General features: G+C 43.9%; 1 protein-coding gene across 3 annotated transcripts; it reads left to right on the top strand.

Annotated features, from left to right (window-relative positions):
- The first annotated feature begins 3,183 nt into the window (after positions 1-3,183).
- pip5k1ba (phosphatidylinositol-4-phosphate 5-kinase, type I, beta a) lies at positions 3,184-14,156 on the top strand. 3 transcript variants are annotated; one of them, XM_086135272.1, is made up of 17 exons: positions 3,185-4,840; positions 4,930-4,994; positions 6,999-7,171; positions 7,252-7,296; positions 7,373-7,447; positions 8,088-8,218; positions 8,390-8,507; positions 8,624-8,776; positions 8,902-9,198; positions 10,213-10,394; positions 10,771-10,851; positions 10,927-10,975; positions 11,095-11,179; positions 11,268-11,399; positions 11,616-11,706; positions 11,909-12,027; positions 13,498-14,156. In XM_086135272.1, exons 5-16 carry the CDS (start codon positions 7,373-7,375, stop codon positions 12,009-12,011), a joined length of 1,497 nt encoding a protein of 498 aa, XP_085991398.1. In that variant the 5' UTR covers positions 3,185-4,840; positions 4,930-4,994; positions 6,999-7,171; positions 7,252-7,296; the 3' UTR covers positions 12,012-12,027; positions 13,498-14,156. The 3 variants fall into 3 exon arrangements, with proteins under 3 accessions (XP_085991400.1, XP_085991398.1, XP_085991397.1); XM_086135274.1 differs by having other exon boundaries at positions 3,184-4,840; positions 7,252-7,447; positions 11,909-12,005; XM_086135271.1 differs by having other exon boundaries at positions 3,186-4,840; positions 7,252-7,447.
- The last annotated feature ends 209 nt before the right edge of the window (positions 14,157-14,365 follow it).

Here is a 14,365-nt window from a genome sequence, read left to right as displayed (position 1 = left end):
TACAACCTGTGGATGTGAAAGCTATCAGGCAAATTTCAAATTTGAGGACAGTGTGGCCACCACCTCCTTTGGTTGTACTTCACTGAAGCATTTAACGATGCGCTCAAATCATTTTTTTGATCAATCCTCGCTCGGGACTTTGCTCTGGCCGTTTTGTGTCCATTACCAAGGCAACCAAGCACACCGGTAAAAGCCGAGTTCACGCGGTCCGCTGTGCATATCGCTACCGTGCTGGTCGCTTTCTTCTCTCCGGTGTGACTCACCGGGAAGTCGAAAGTGAGAGAACTGGTTAAGAGAACAGTCGGTCATGGAAGCCAAGTGAGGCCGAGTAGAGGCAGAGTAAAGGATTCAAATCCCCAAGAAAGCATCTTTTTTACTGCAGTAGGAGGGGAAGTTGGCCAGCTCTTCCTTGTAATCCGTCGGATGTTGCTGCGCCACGATCGCCCTTTCCCGGATGGATCGACGGCGCCATTTCATAAAACCAAAGCACCTAGCAACATGGATTACGTGCGGGTCATTCAGCTCCTTGCAGAATGAGTTCTCTCGTACTCCGGAGTTTCAATTCTCGAGTCGGAGCCCCTTTCAGCCTCAGACATCGACTTGCTTGTCGAAGTTACGCTTCAGCGGGTTTTCCAGACCCGTGTTGTTTGGCTTCCTTTTGAATGACTTTGCAGAGTCTATATTTACATCCATCTCAATGACCATTCCCAGACAAAGTCACACGCTGACGGCGAAGGCTGCCACGCAAGGAGCCAACCGCACCATCGGGAGCATGTAACAGCTCATCGAGCTCAAGGACACTCGGCGCGATCGCTGAGGAAGATCTCACCGGTCAGCGGCCAATGGCCGATTCAAAAAGGCCACTCTACCGCTTGAGACATGCCATCGGTGTGCAAGAACAAATGATACCATTATTAGTCCAAAGTATTTGTGATGGGATGTGGATCCGATAGAGAATTTTTGTCTCCCCCGCCCCTCACGCACCCCCTCTCTCGGGCTCCCTCGGGGAGCCATTGACTGCCCGTGTGTATGACAGACCGTAACGCGTTATTTCCACATGGTTAAAACTGTGTCCGGAACAATAAGATAAATTACAAAGAAGCGTGGTGAAAATGCCATTCTCTACCTCACCCGGTAATGTTAATCCTTTTTGAATGAGGCTTAAGAGAATGAATGAAATTGGATGGATTCGTGATAATGGAGTGCACTCAAGCAAGTTTAGAGGGCCTGCAATTTGATTTTCATACCGAATTAGAGGAAAAGCAAAGAATGGTTTGGAGGAAAGAAATTCATCTCTGCAATATGTACATATGAGATGCTTTTGAAAATATGATATTAAGCAACTTTTTTTTTTAGCATGTGTATTTTTAAAAAATGCACATGATAGACAAGCAAAATATGCATGTTGTGAAAATTGCACTGGAGGTTGATTTTCATTTTGTCTTCATAGCAGTTAAAATCGGAGTCACGATGATTACAACTCACATTGGAATTGGGAAAATGTGCTGAATGTAAAAGGTTAGCATGACAGATGATTTTCTGCACCTCGAAAGTCAAAGTGTGCTGCTTCTACATGAGGTCTTAATAGTGTCCTTGGAGACAGCAAGTAGCCGCATGAGTTCAGGCTCTGACGTCCGCGCTCTCTTCATTACCAGAGATCTTGACATTCTCTGCAGAAGAGAACAGAGACCGCAACGCTCTCCGCTGACTTTTTTTCGCCTCCAAAAGCTTTCCGGGTGATATGGAGATCTAGGAACAGCTTATTTATAATCCTTTGGTTTTTAACATCAGCGTCAACATCATTACGTGTGCAGATGTTGTATTTGTATGCTTTATTGTTGCCACAGTAAAACATGTCCTTCTGCACTTGGATTGTGCATCCACCTCGGAGACTGACTGGCTCCATTAGTGGCAAAGTACAGAATTTTCGGGGCCCAAAATAAGCACTGCAATCGTCTTTATTAGAGCTGATGTATTTGTTGGCCGGGCGCGTGAAGCTGAAGTCATGCAGCCACAATCGGAAAGACAATTTAAATGGAGTTTAGCTATATGCATCTTTTAATATTTAATTAGGATTGTCAAAAAATACTTCATGCTACATTTACTATCCACTTTCATCCAGCTGTGTTACTCCAATTTGGTTGTTTAAGCCCGATGTCATTCTTTGGCTGAATGGTCATGGATTGTGGATGGGAACATTTGGATGACAGAATCCCTCCATTTTTCCAAGCGGGTGGATATTGCAGCTCTATCTTACTCCCCATTGGCTCAATTTCAAGCTCTTGTTTTGATCTTCTCATGAAATGTGACTCAATTTTCAGGAAACCAGGCGAAGCATTCCAACTCTGACCTTTGGCTGTCAGTCAATAAAATTAATCTCCTTCCATGTGTGTGGGTGTGGGGGGAGGCTGGGGGCTGGTGGAGGATAAATTAAAGCATCATTTGCTGCAGCACATTCACTCGAAACGACTCAGTGTTGAGAGCTCAGTCTCTGCTGTCCATCTATCCGTCCATTTTCTATGCTGCTTCTATCCCGACTGACTTTGGGTGAGAGAGCGATTTCACATCATCACTCGCGGTGCAATCCCAAATGCGGGATTGACTGGGAGTTGTCAGGTATTCGACAGCAGGCGTCATCAACTTCGGTCCTTGAGGGCCTGTTTTGGATGTCTCCCTCCTCCAACACGCCTGATTCAAATGATCAGCTGATCGGTAAAGGCTACAAAAGCCTGAAAATGAGATGAGAATGTAGCTACAACTTGGCACAGTGGCACAAATGTGAACAAGTGGACGTTGGGACTTTGAAATTGCTGTGTTGTGAGCGGTATGCTTGGGGGGGGGAGGACTTAAAGTTTGTATCTGGCGCCATCTAGTGGCATTAATTGGAACACGCCCACGACGCAATTAAAAACTGTCATAAAAGAGATCCTTTAAAATGTAAAGGATCTCTTTTAAAAACAAGAGCGTTTAAAGTTTAAATACTTAATTGGTTTGGTGTCAAAGGACCACAAAATGACATGACATGACTATAGGAACATTTACAGCTGCGCATTGGCTATTTTTATTGATTTATTATAATAGGGCACTCGGCACTCTGTTCGGGGTTACAGTTCCACTTCATGACTTTAGAGGTCAGTAGATCCTTAGGAATCTTCTTTGCTGGCAGCATGAAGGCAAATCGGCACCAGAGGCGTCTGGGGGGGAAAAAACAGGTATGGAAAACTCCGTCATTACAAATGCAAAGCTGACTTGGTTAATCACGTAATAGTTTGTGCTCCGTCTAGCAAATCAGGCGTTCGCCGCATTTCTCGACATAAAATCTCCACGCAGGTCATTTACGGTGTTGAAAGCACAGTGCGAATGTTGTGTGTTGACTTGACCCCGGTGCCTCCTGAACCGAGAAAGCGTATTCAATAGAACTTGGCACATGAGAGAGGCCGTATGTTTTCGTCAAATAAATGTCAACGATACATATTTGACATTCGCATTGCTGATGCTCTGCAAAACTTGCAGGGATTCATCAGATGATGTACTGGCCTCAGCTTTTATGTTTCTTCCTAAGAACAACAGATTGTAACTCAACAGTATCTCCTCTGAAAAATAGATCATGTATACGACTGGATTCATATTTCTGGAGGGTTTTTTTTTTTTTTGTCCAAGTGTCTTAGCCACGTGTCTGTTTGGGTATGGCCGAGTGACCCAAATAATTAAAATGGAAACCAAAACTATGCAGACCTACAGGAACTTACGCCAGTGAGTCACTGGCATTCACTTCGGTACGGCTGCATGATCAGACTCAACTCTGTATGATGTATCAAAGCTTTGCCTTTACAAAATAATAAATGCCATTTTTGCTGTTCTTGTGGTGCGGTATAATACAGCATTGTACCAGCTGCAACCCCAATGCTATGCACACTGTAAATTCAGTCCTCTTCTGTCACTGGGTACATCTTTTCGTTGGAGCTCATTAGATTGTGCATGTACATCTCGGGGTAACTGTGCGCTATTTGATAAATTACAGATCACAATCCATCTCAACCGTTTTCAATTTACAAAATCTCTCAGCGTGTCACTCAGCTCCATCCTCATTCCTGCATGGGCAAATAAAGAAACTCAGCCAGGATGAAGAAACTGCTGAGACTCCCCTACGGATTATTGTTTGTATGCCAGTACAGCGCACTTATGCAAACGAGACTGAAACTGTAGCAAGTTGCGCATTTTTCGAGAAATCTGAAATTTTTCCTGAATGTTTCATACTTTTGTTGTTCATGAGATCAACATCCTGAACACCAAGGAGCTCCACACTCAAGCCAAACTGTCCATGCAGCGACTCTGCACATGAGTGTGACTGGAGTGTTTTCCTAAACGTGCCCTGTGATTAGCTCTCGCCCAGTCCACAGTGAATTGGCCTCTCGCCCAAAGTCAGCCGGAATAGGCTGCAGCTCACCGGCGGTCCTAATGAGAACGACCCCTGCAGAAAGTGCAAGGATGGATAAAACGCTGCGCTTCGCGAGCGCCTCGGCCGTGTCGGCTTACATCAGCAAGCCTCCATTTCCGAATCTATGTCAACTTGCACTTAATTGTGTGCGTTTTTGTGTGTCAGATTCCTCCCACATTCCAAGAAACATGTTTGTTTGGATCATTAAAGACTAATTGCTTGTACGTGGGAAGGTGAGTTGGATTGTTGTTCTGTCTCGACGCGTTCGCCCGGTGCGCCGAATAGGATCGGGGCTCCGCGGAAGATGGATGGAAAATAAAACAGGAGCCTGAGAGAAGGCTGTGAGATCTTCGGCCTTTTTCCGGACACCTCGTCTGGCCCAGGAAGTGCAAAGTACAACAGGTAGGTGGAGAAAGACAGAAGAGAGAGAGAGAGAGAGAGGAGGAGGAAGTCATGAGAAAGTTATTGCTGTCATTGTCTTGTCGCCAAAGACGGCCCGCCGCGGAGTTTCATCGTCTGACCTCCCGACTTTCTTCATGAAACCGTGCCTCTCGAGGTAAGACAGCATTAAGGAGACCTTTTAAGTTCGTGTCAACAGTGAGGAGGCGCTTTTACTTCAGCTTGTTACTGGAAATGGAGTTAGAAATGATCATTGTTGGCCGTCAGCCATACGGAAGATCATTTGACGGTTGTGTGGAAAGAGGAAATAAACGCCGTTGCCCTTCACCAACATCACAAGGCGCAGGTTATCAGCGTTCCGTAAGTTGCCAAACAAAACATTGGCTAACGTACATGAAATACCGTGTATGCATATACACGGATGCATGCCCCACCCGAACCCACAAACCCCTTGCATTGGGGTTAGTGGGTTCGGGTGGGGCATCGAAAATGACAACATCATTGATGCAAACTCCAGGGCATTCCTTTTTCGAGAACATTTTGGTCAGAATCGGTTGAATATGAAATCCGTGTTTTGCAACGGTGACCAACTTAAAACAAAACTTATTAGCGCACAATGTGTGCAATCAGCTTCAATACGAACTCCACTTTTGTAACCTACCGGCGCATTCCTTTCACTAATCCGATTACACTCAGGCCCTTATTGTAAACCCCATGTTTTTGGGTCTTTTTTTTGGGGGGGGGGGGGGGGCGTTGTTTTCAAACATAGCCGTTATGTCACTCAGTGTATGTTTTCCAAGAGGAAACCTAAAGCGAATTGTCGCAGGGCGTTGGGACTGTTCGCTGCTAATCTGTACAAACACCGTTAACCCTGCAACTGGCCCACCCAGGTGCAAACACCGCTCGAATGAACCTTATGAAACCTTTTTTTTCCAGACCGAAATGCCACATCGATAAAAGAGAAGTCCCCACCTCACTTAGATCAACCCCAAAGAGAAAATGATGGTGGAAATGGAAAATGAATGACGTGAAATCAGGACTTTGAAATGTGAACGTTATAAGGGTGAACACGGTGTAAACGGGATGCGTTGAAACGAGGTTCGACGGTAGCAATCGATTTGAAAAGTCATGCCCCCTGGTTGTCGCAATTCCACTGAAATATTTTGGGGACTTTTTTTTGTCAAGAGCATTCAACTTTGCTCATCGTGCCACTTTGCCTCAGTGGTGTGCTCGTTGTCTCGTGGACTTCATTTGGTCTCATCAGCCAATGTCCACCTGAATTAGCCAAGCGCGTTCTTTCTTTGTCGTCCCAAGTTCCGTGTGTGTGTGTGCGTGTGTGTGTGTGTGTCTGTGTGTTTGTTTCTTTCTTTCATAGCATCCTGTTTTTGTTCACTTCTCATTCACAACTTCTGTGTTAGAGAGCTCAGTATAATGTGTGATTTCTTCTTTTTTGACTGCGTCTCTCTCTCTCTCTCTCTCTTCATGCGAAATCTCGCTTTTGAGGTTTCCTGTCTTGCTGCTCATTTATCAGCAGTTGAGTTCATCCGCCGCCACCATTTCCTCTTTACTCTTTGAGCTTCAAATGCAATAGTGACAACAATATTTGGTCCAAATATTACTGGTTGCTGACTTGTATTAAAAGTTGTTCAGATGATGGATGGTTTATTTACACATTTGACGAATTCTTTGAAAGGGTTAAAAAAAATTAATGGAAATTATTACAATTCACTACAGAATATGTGTAATTTCGATGTAATCGCTTTCTTAAGGGTTCGCAATTGTTTGACAGTGCTGGAGTAATATAAAACTTGCACCGGCCATCATTTTTGCCACTCGTCTTAGATTTAAAAACCTATTGCAGAACTTTTCTTGTGATTTTGGACTAAAATCTCATAAGACAATCACGATATATTGTTACCTGTATGTTTTGTCCAATGACAGATATTGCATCTTAACTCGAGGATAAATTTGCACCATTTATTGATATTGGTATAAAATGAAATTGTTGAAGCTGGAGATTGCTACGCAGTCAAATCTTATGAAGCCGCAACCTCTCCTTTATTAAGGCATTTCATCCAAATATGTGTTGCCACTTTATAGTCTTTCCTCTGGGATGATGCATGAATATGTTACCGATAATGTTTCCTCTATTCTCAAACAGGGTGATTGGGTAAGCAACATTTTTTTTTTTTTGCCAATCCTTCTTAACTGGGATCAAGGGTTTTCGTGATGGATTTGTGAGCTGAAAACACGCACAAACGCCGAAGGACCGTCAGAGCGCAGAAAGCTGTAGCCTGGACTGAGAGCTCTGCACACGTTTATAAGCCATATACGGTAAAGAACTTTTCGACTGAGTATAAGGAGGGCTGCGCGGAGACTATTCGACAGTGTGTAACTTTTGGGTCTCTCGACAGGAGCGCTTTCCGTGGGAAATGCAGCTCCGGTAATATCCATTTAAGGTGTGATTGATGGTGAAGGGGAAACTGCTGTGCCTCATCCTGACTTCCGCCTTGTCAAGTTGCATCTCTTTGAAAGATGTCAGCCAACAGCAGCATCATCAGTTCAGGGAGAGGAAGCCGTGCCTCCAAAGTGGCAAAAGATCACAAAAAGGTGAGGGCATCACGCTGACATTTATTCTTCAAGGTTTTTTTTTTTTTTTTTTGCAGGGTGTGTACATGAAGCTAACTTTGCGTCTCGTCCAGCCCAATTTAGGAACAAACAAATATTGGATGTCGTTATGTGCGGCTAAGGTTGTGATGTAAACAAATGCTTTTTGTTTAATTTCCTGAACAAAACACATTGTCGTCTTGAATGTAATGAGATCAATTGCAATGATTTTGTGTTGTTTTGTGTCACAGATTCTGAGATATTTTTAGAGAACCGAACAACATAAAATCCGATCAATGAAAAAAGATCTCATCTATATGTAAAGCCATCCATATTTAAAATTGTTACAATTGACTAATCGAGTAGTTAGTTCAAAACAAGCGCAATGAAATTGACTGCCTTCCGTTTCAGACAAAAAAAGAGACAGATTCTATGCCATATTTTGTTGAATGGGAAAAATTGGAGATGCTGCTTTTTACCAATAACAAAAAAAAAACAGAGAGGTACAATACCTGAATAACATGTCAATAATTGCAAGTTGTTGTTTTTTTTTTCTTTCAAATGAAAAAGCACAGTCATTTAAATGTAAACTAACATATTGATCCTAGCATTGTTGTTTTGTTTGTTTGTTTGTTTTTTCCAGCCAACACCAGATGCCCTGAAAGGAGCCATCCAGTTGGCCATCGGTTACGCTGTGGGAAACCTGAGCTCCAAACCTGACAGAGATGTTCTCATGCAAGATTTCTCTGTAGTAGAGAGTGTCTTCTTGCCAAGGTACTTTAATTTCAACTCAACTGCACTAAACCAAGGAATCATTCATTTGTCTCTATTCTCATTCTTGGAACTCGCTGGACTTGGCATTCGGTCCGTAACGTCTACAGGTCGAACAGAGTAATCTCATCACACAACGACTTCACAATTCCATTTTGTTTTTTGGTTCTGCAGCGAGGGCAGCAACTTGACTCCGGCGCATCATTTCCCCGACTTCCGTCTGAAAACATATGCACCCTTGGCATTCCGCTACTTTCGGGAACTCTTTGGCATCAAAGCAGATGACTACCTCGTAAGTTACTGGATTCATTTCGCTACCCTGAGCCGGGGGCGAAGAGCCCGCTCATCGTTATTCGATGACCGCGCAGTGTTGAGCTCAGGCTACGTTGTAATTATTGTGCTTTTCAGTACTCCATCTGCAATGAGCCTCTCATCGAGCTGTCCAACCCCGGCGCCAGCAGTTCTTGGTTCTACCTTACCAGCGATGATGAGTTCATCATAAAGACTGTGCAACTGAAAGAGGCGGAGTTTCTGCAAAAACTGCTTCCTGGCTACTACATGGTGAATCCGATGATATTACTTGTCTTTTGATGTTCTATCCTTCCGTATATCGGGGACAGACAGATAGATGGATGGAGACTCCTTTCTTCATCCCCGATTGAAGGTTTTTGCTCCGACATCCGTAGAACCTGAACCAAAACCCGAGGACTTTGCTGCCCAAGTTCTACGGCCTTTACTGCATCCGGTGCGGTGGCGTCACGCTCCGTGTGGTGGTGATGAACAATGTGCTGCCCCGCGCCATGAAGATGAACTACAAATACGACTTGAAGGGCTCCTCGTACAAACGTCGGGCTTCACGCAAGGAGCGCACAAAGTCTTCGCCGACATTCAAAGACTTGGATTTCCAAGAGATGCATGGAGGCTTGTGCTTTGATGCGGAGACCCACAGCGCCCTGATGAGGACTCTGCAGAGAGACTGCCGGGTGTGTAACGCGAAGATTTCTATATATTTTTTTTTTAACCTATAATCATCGCGGTTCAATATGGCATTTTGTCCACGCGTAGAACGAAGCAGTTCCTCAAAGCCATCTGGAATGAGACTTAAAATAGGATTGCAATCAATGAAGAATATAAATAAGTTCTAATTCTAATGTTGCGTCTGGGCTGCTGACATATGCGCTGCTCATTATAATAATCATATAATAACTATTAATATGATTATTATAAATAAAGTTTGTGCAAGGTGCAGCAGATTAAGAAAGCCTCTCTTGCCAACATTTAACGATCTCATGCACAAAAGTTGCACCACACCAGGGAAACCAAAAGGCCGCATACAGCTCAAGAACTGAATGTTATCAGATGAGCAGCCTGGACTGCGCGGCACAAACTGGCTTATCTGACCTCAATGTATTAGGTAACGGCTCTCAGCTCAAGGAAGTCTTTGTTTTCTAGCACGGGATTTCTTTGTGACATTATGAGGTGCCCCGACGGATGGAGGCTTGTTGTACAAAACTGTACTTTGCTATGTCGTTGCATCATAAGTTCCCTTAATTTGGACCTGATCCTGATCTTGTACTGGAGAGGAACAGTTTAAGGATTACTTAAAGGTCTGCCAGTCGTGCATTTTATTCTGACTCGCATAACTGAAAAAAAAAAAAAAAATTACAATAATGTCACCTCATCAGCAGAGTCATCATTTTCTTATTGGAATCTATTCTGGGTGACTTTGGACGAGAGGCAGGGTACGCACTGAGCTGGTGGCCAGCCAAATGTGGCGCACTTATAGCCATTCACATTGACAACGGCGGGCAATTTCATCGTCACTGGATCTAACGTGTATGTTTTTGGAACGCGGGAGAAAGGAGTACCTGAGGAAAATCAGGATTTCAAACCCAAACCTCCGAACTGTGAGGCAGATGGACTAAGCGCGAACTCGCCGTGCTGCCCTTCACTGTCAAGAAATGCCACAGTCTTTAACTGCTGAATATCCCTTTTAGGTTCTGGAGAGTTTCAAGATCATGGACTACAGCCTCCTGCTGGGAATCCACGTTTTAGACCACAAGGTGTCAGGCAGAGAGAGCAGACGTGACAGCAGGAAGCAGAAAGTTCTCTACTCCACCGCCCTTGAATCCATCCGGGGAACTATGAAGGACCCAGAACCTGTGGCAGATGATGACACGTGAGGCAAACTGGTGTCATTCAGTTCTTGGAAACACATCAATAGAGAGGTACTTCGATTGAATGGCGCCGGAGCCAAAGAATCCTAGCTGGGCCGACTGTCACGTCAAAGGTCACGGAAAACAAGGTCAATTGGCTTTGCATCGCCATAGGCACGTTTTTTTTTAGGCTAGGAAATTAAGTACAAAACAATAAATGTTGTACTGTATTAATTGTTAGGCCATGAAAACAGGTCTACCGGCTCTACCGGACAAGCTCTTCCCCCAATGAATCCATTACATCGAGGTTCCACTATCCCTTAACCTAAGGAGCATCTTCCATTCGCAGCATCCTTGCGGAAATTACGTGGATTCATTTTGCAAACGTCTTCATTTCAGATTGGGTGGAATTCCGGCCAAGCATAAAGATGAAAACCTGCTCATCTTTTTAGGAATTATTGACATCCTTCAGTCCTACAGGTTCTCTTGAACACACTCTCATTACCGCGTTGGATGTATTCGATGTGGATGATGTCATTTTCATTTCATTTTCAGGTTCATTAAGAAGGTGGAACATTCGTGGAAATCACTTTTACACGACGGAGTATGTGCCCTCCCGTATTTCGTATCTTGTGTTTGTGGCGGTCCTGGCGGTCGGGGAACAGGGGGGGGGGGGGGATATTAAGCAAGAGAGAGAGACTGATTGGTTTATTTGCTTTTCAGGACACAGTGTCAGTTCACAGGCCCAATTTCTATGCCGACAGATTTCTGAAATTCATGGGCTCGCTTGTATTCAGACGCATCCATCGTAAGTTGTTTCCCTCTCATGTTATATCAAGTCTCGAGAAAGAAATCAGCTTTTCTGAAACACACGTACGGTGTTTTTTGTTTCACAGCTTTGAGAAAAGCATCTTCCAAGAGGAAGAAGAATTCTTTCAATGCAGTCAAGTCAGCCTCCCAGGAGTTACTTTATCCTCAAAAGCAGAATGGGGAGAAGAAGAAGGCGCAGAGCATGGACAACCTCGATGGTAAGGATAAGTCTTACGAAAAACATGAATGTAATGTCCGTATTTCCGACTGGAAAAACAGTGGAGGGGCAACCAACACTCTTTGATGCTCTCTTGTTCGTCATTGACAATTTTTCTGCCGGTGACATCACACACCATAGCAACAACAAAAACGCAAATCATCGATGATTCTCTGTCACCACGATGATTGAGTGATATGTCGGCTTCTTCCTTCAGTGTGCAGTTCATCCGAGCAACCGGATCTTCTACCGAAATCCGCCGTTACTTTCAAGTCTACTGAAGAAGAAGAAGAGCGCCTTGATAGCAGGTATCTACCCGCCGCTCTTTGTGGTCTCTAAACTACAAAATGGATATGGTTCCTCTTTGCTCCGGAGAAAAAAGATGCGCGTGCAAACCTAGTGCACATGGTTCGGACCTCCTCGATCCTTTCCAATGCAGTAAAATTCCGCTTTCGTTTTTGGGATGACACATTTCGCTCTCGCTTTGACCTGCATTTCTTGACGCTGCAGCGAGCACAGACGCGGCTCCAGTTCGACACTTGCGCTGGACGATCCTCTGCCGTCCCACAGCAGAAGCCTGTCCGTCCCGGAACTGGATGTCTACTTGGTATGAACAACCTGCAAACACGGTAACCGGATGCGTGACACTCACACAGTTTTTTCCGGTCCTTATTTGAGTGGACAACACGCCAGACAAGGATCTCCAAGAAAATTGTAATGCCGAACTTTGATTTAGCTTCCTCCAAGCCTAACGTGGTTCTCGGGAACTTCCCCTGTTTCACTGCGTGTTTTCCACCCTCTTAAATCTTGGCGGATTGACTCCGCTGAGCCTGGAACCTCTGCTCCCACTCACTATTTGAGCATGTGTCAGCTCAACTCCAAGTTGCCCGAATTGAGATTTTCCTACACTCCTTCCCTTACATAACCGCTAAATCCTCATTCAGGCTTACATGAAGCCGTTTGTCAGGGCGCTTTAACTACCGGTATATAACGTGGAAAGCCCGGAGACGTTGGGAGTAATCCTTTCTCAAATACTGACCGAAAATGGTGACATTCAAAGGAAATTCATTAACTCAATTGAGAAACCGCATAGCGCAGTGGTGTGGAATGCCTTTTCATTCGAGGACGGCATCATGAATGAGGAGAGACTCGTCAAATGAAAAATACCTGTCGTGAACAATTTTGCCAACCGACTATTTTGAATGTGTGCGCTACGTTATGTGCACGTGAATTATTTTGGGGTAAAGGTGTATTGGGGGACGGGTTATGTACACTGTTAGAGCGACAGTCCCTTCACAAGCATTTTACACTTGACATGGATGCATGCATTGGAAAAGGTTCAGGTCTGAGTTTCCTTCTCTTTCAACTCACATCTGAGCTAAAAACCAGCACGAATCTCAACAAAGATTGTCAGACTCACTGAATAAGATCAGAAGGGCCCAGACAAAACTGCGACGCCAGGCATCAAATTGGTTGCACGCTTTCATTTTTGCTCCCCAGCCACCGCCCCTCCCTCACTTCCCCCCCCCCCCCATGCCCTCTTCCACCTCCGAACCCACACGTCCATAAAACACGTGGCAAACAAACAGGAAGGCAGATGACTGCAACCGTTAGATGGTGTAAAAGGGGACATTTTTTTTGGGTTCAGGTGAGCTACCAAAGCTCTTGGGTGAACTTTAACTTGTGTGCCCTTTTTTTGGGGGGGGGGGGTTGTTTTTCCTTTTTAATCTTCACCTGTGTCTAGTTTGGCTTGCATACATGTTTGAATTCTTTGCAAACCTTTGTTCCAAAGAGTAGTCATCTTGGAGGGGTTGAATTATTTTGCCAGTGAGGAAATCGCAAAACGGACATTTTTTTTTTGGTGTATTACACAAAATACACAAATGCAATTAGAATGACAAGAGTATTTGCAAGTTCTTATTTGATGAGAATCAAGACAAAAAAAAAAAATACATGCAAAACGTCCTAAAACACTAAACTGCGGTGGGGGGGAGGGGGTTGAATAATTTTGAGCACAACGAAGGGCACAATCAAGGATGGATTTTGAGAACTGAAAATGATTTTTTGTCAAGAAGAGTATCGGTGGTCATGTTTTGTAGTGAGGAGACAAAGCTGGCGGATGCTCTCCGGGAAGCCATCTTGAGAAGACTCCACTGACCTCGCCCGTTGTCAATACCTTAAGACCTCGTAACGGCATGTGTGATGTGAACGACAGGTATCGATCGCCATGCTCCAGACTGTTCATTTCCTTGAGAAGTGGCATCCTGTAGGACTTTCGCCACAGCTTGGTTTTGCTGCAATACGTCAAGTTATGCTGCTAATTTTACAAATGCTTTTATTTAATGCGTAAAGTTTCAAATTCTCTCAGCGGCTGGATCCCTGGGCAAATATTTTTCTCAATATGTAATCATCTATCGTATCTAATTTATTTCCCAAACGTCTCAATGGTATTTGCTTGCCATTATATTGTATCCAAACTGAACAGTTTGCAGCAATATTAAAAGCTTTCGCTTGCATTTCACCCGTTTTTGCACGTGCCTTAAAATGTTTTAAAATCAGAAGTGATTTGTTGGTGTATGACTGTGTTATAGAAATACTGGGTTTCTTTCTGTGAAATGAAGTAAAATGTAAAATATGTAAAAATTTAGACCATTTTAGGGGCCTCTGTAGAGATAGACATGAAAGAAAAATGCATCAAAGGCCTTCAAACCTTTCTAAAGAAAGTAGACATCAAATAATAAAATTTGTGAAACATGAATGTTTTTAATGTGGTGTTTTTGTTATTTTATCAAATCACAACAATCTTATTTTTCCTTACTTCTCTTGAAGCACGCAATTTCACAATTTCAAATACCGGTACTGTACCAACCTTCTGCAGAGGGGAGTAGCGTAAATGCGATTTTTGATTCATTGAATAATATTCTTATTACAGTAGTTGTTCGTTACGGTACTGCGAGGTTGAAGAAC

Source organism: Hippocampus guttulatus, chromosome 17 (genome assembly GCF_054856545.1).
Source record: "Hippocampus guttulatus isolate MCC_2025c chromosome 17, RoL_Hgut_1.0, whole genome shotgun sequence".
Classification (NCBI taxonomy): Eukaryota; Metazoa; Chordata; class Actinopteri; order Syngnathiformes; family Syngnathidae; genus Hippocampus; species Hippocampus guttulatus.
The sequence above is the reverse complement of the archived record's forward strand: the minus strand, read 5'-3'. Positions and strand labels throughout refer to the sequence as shown.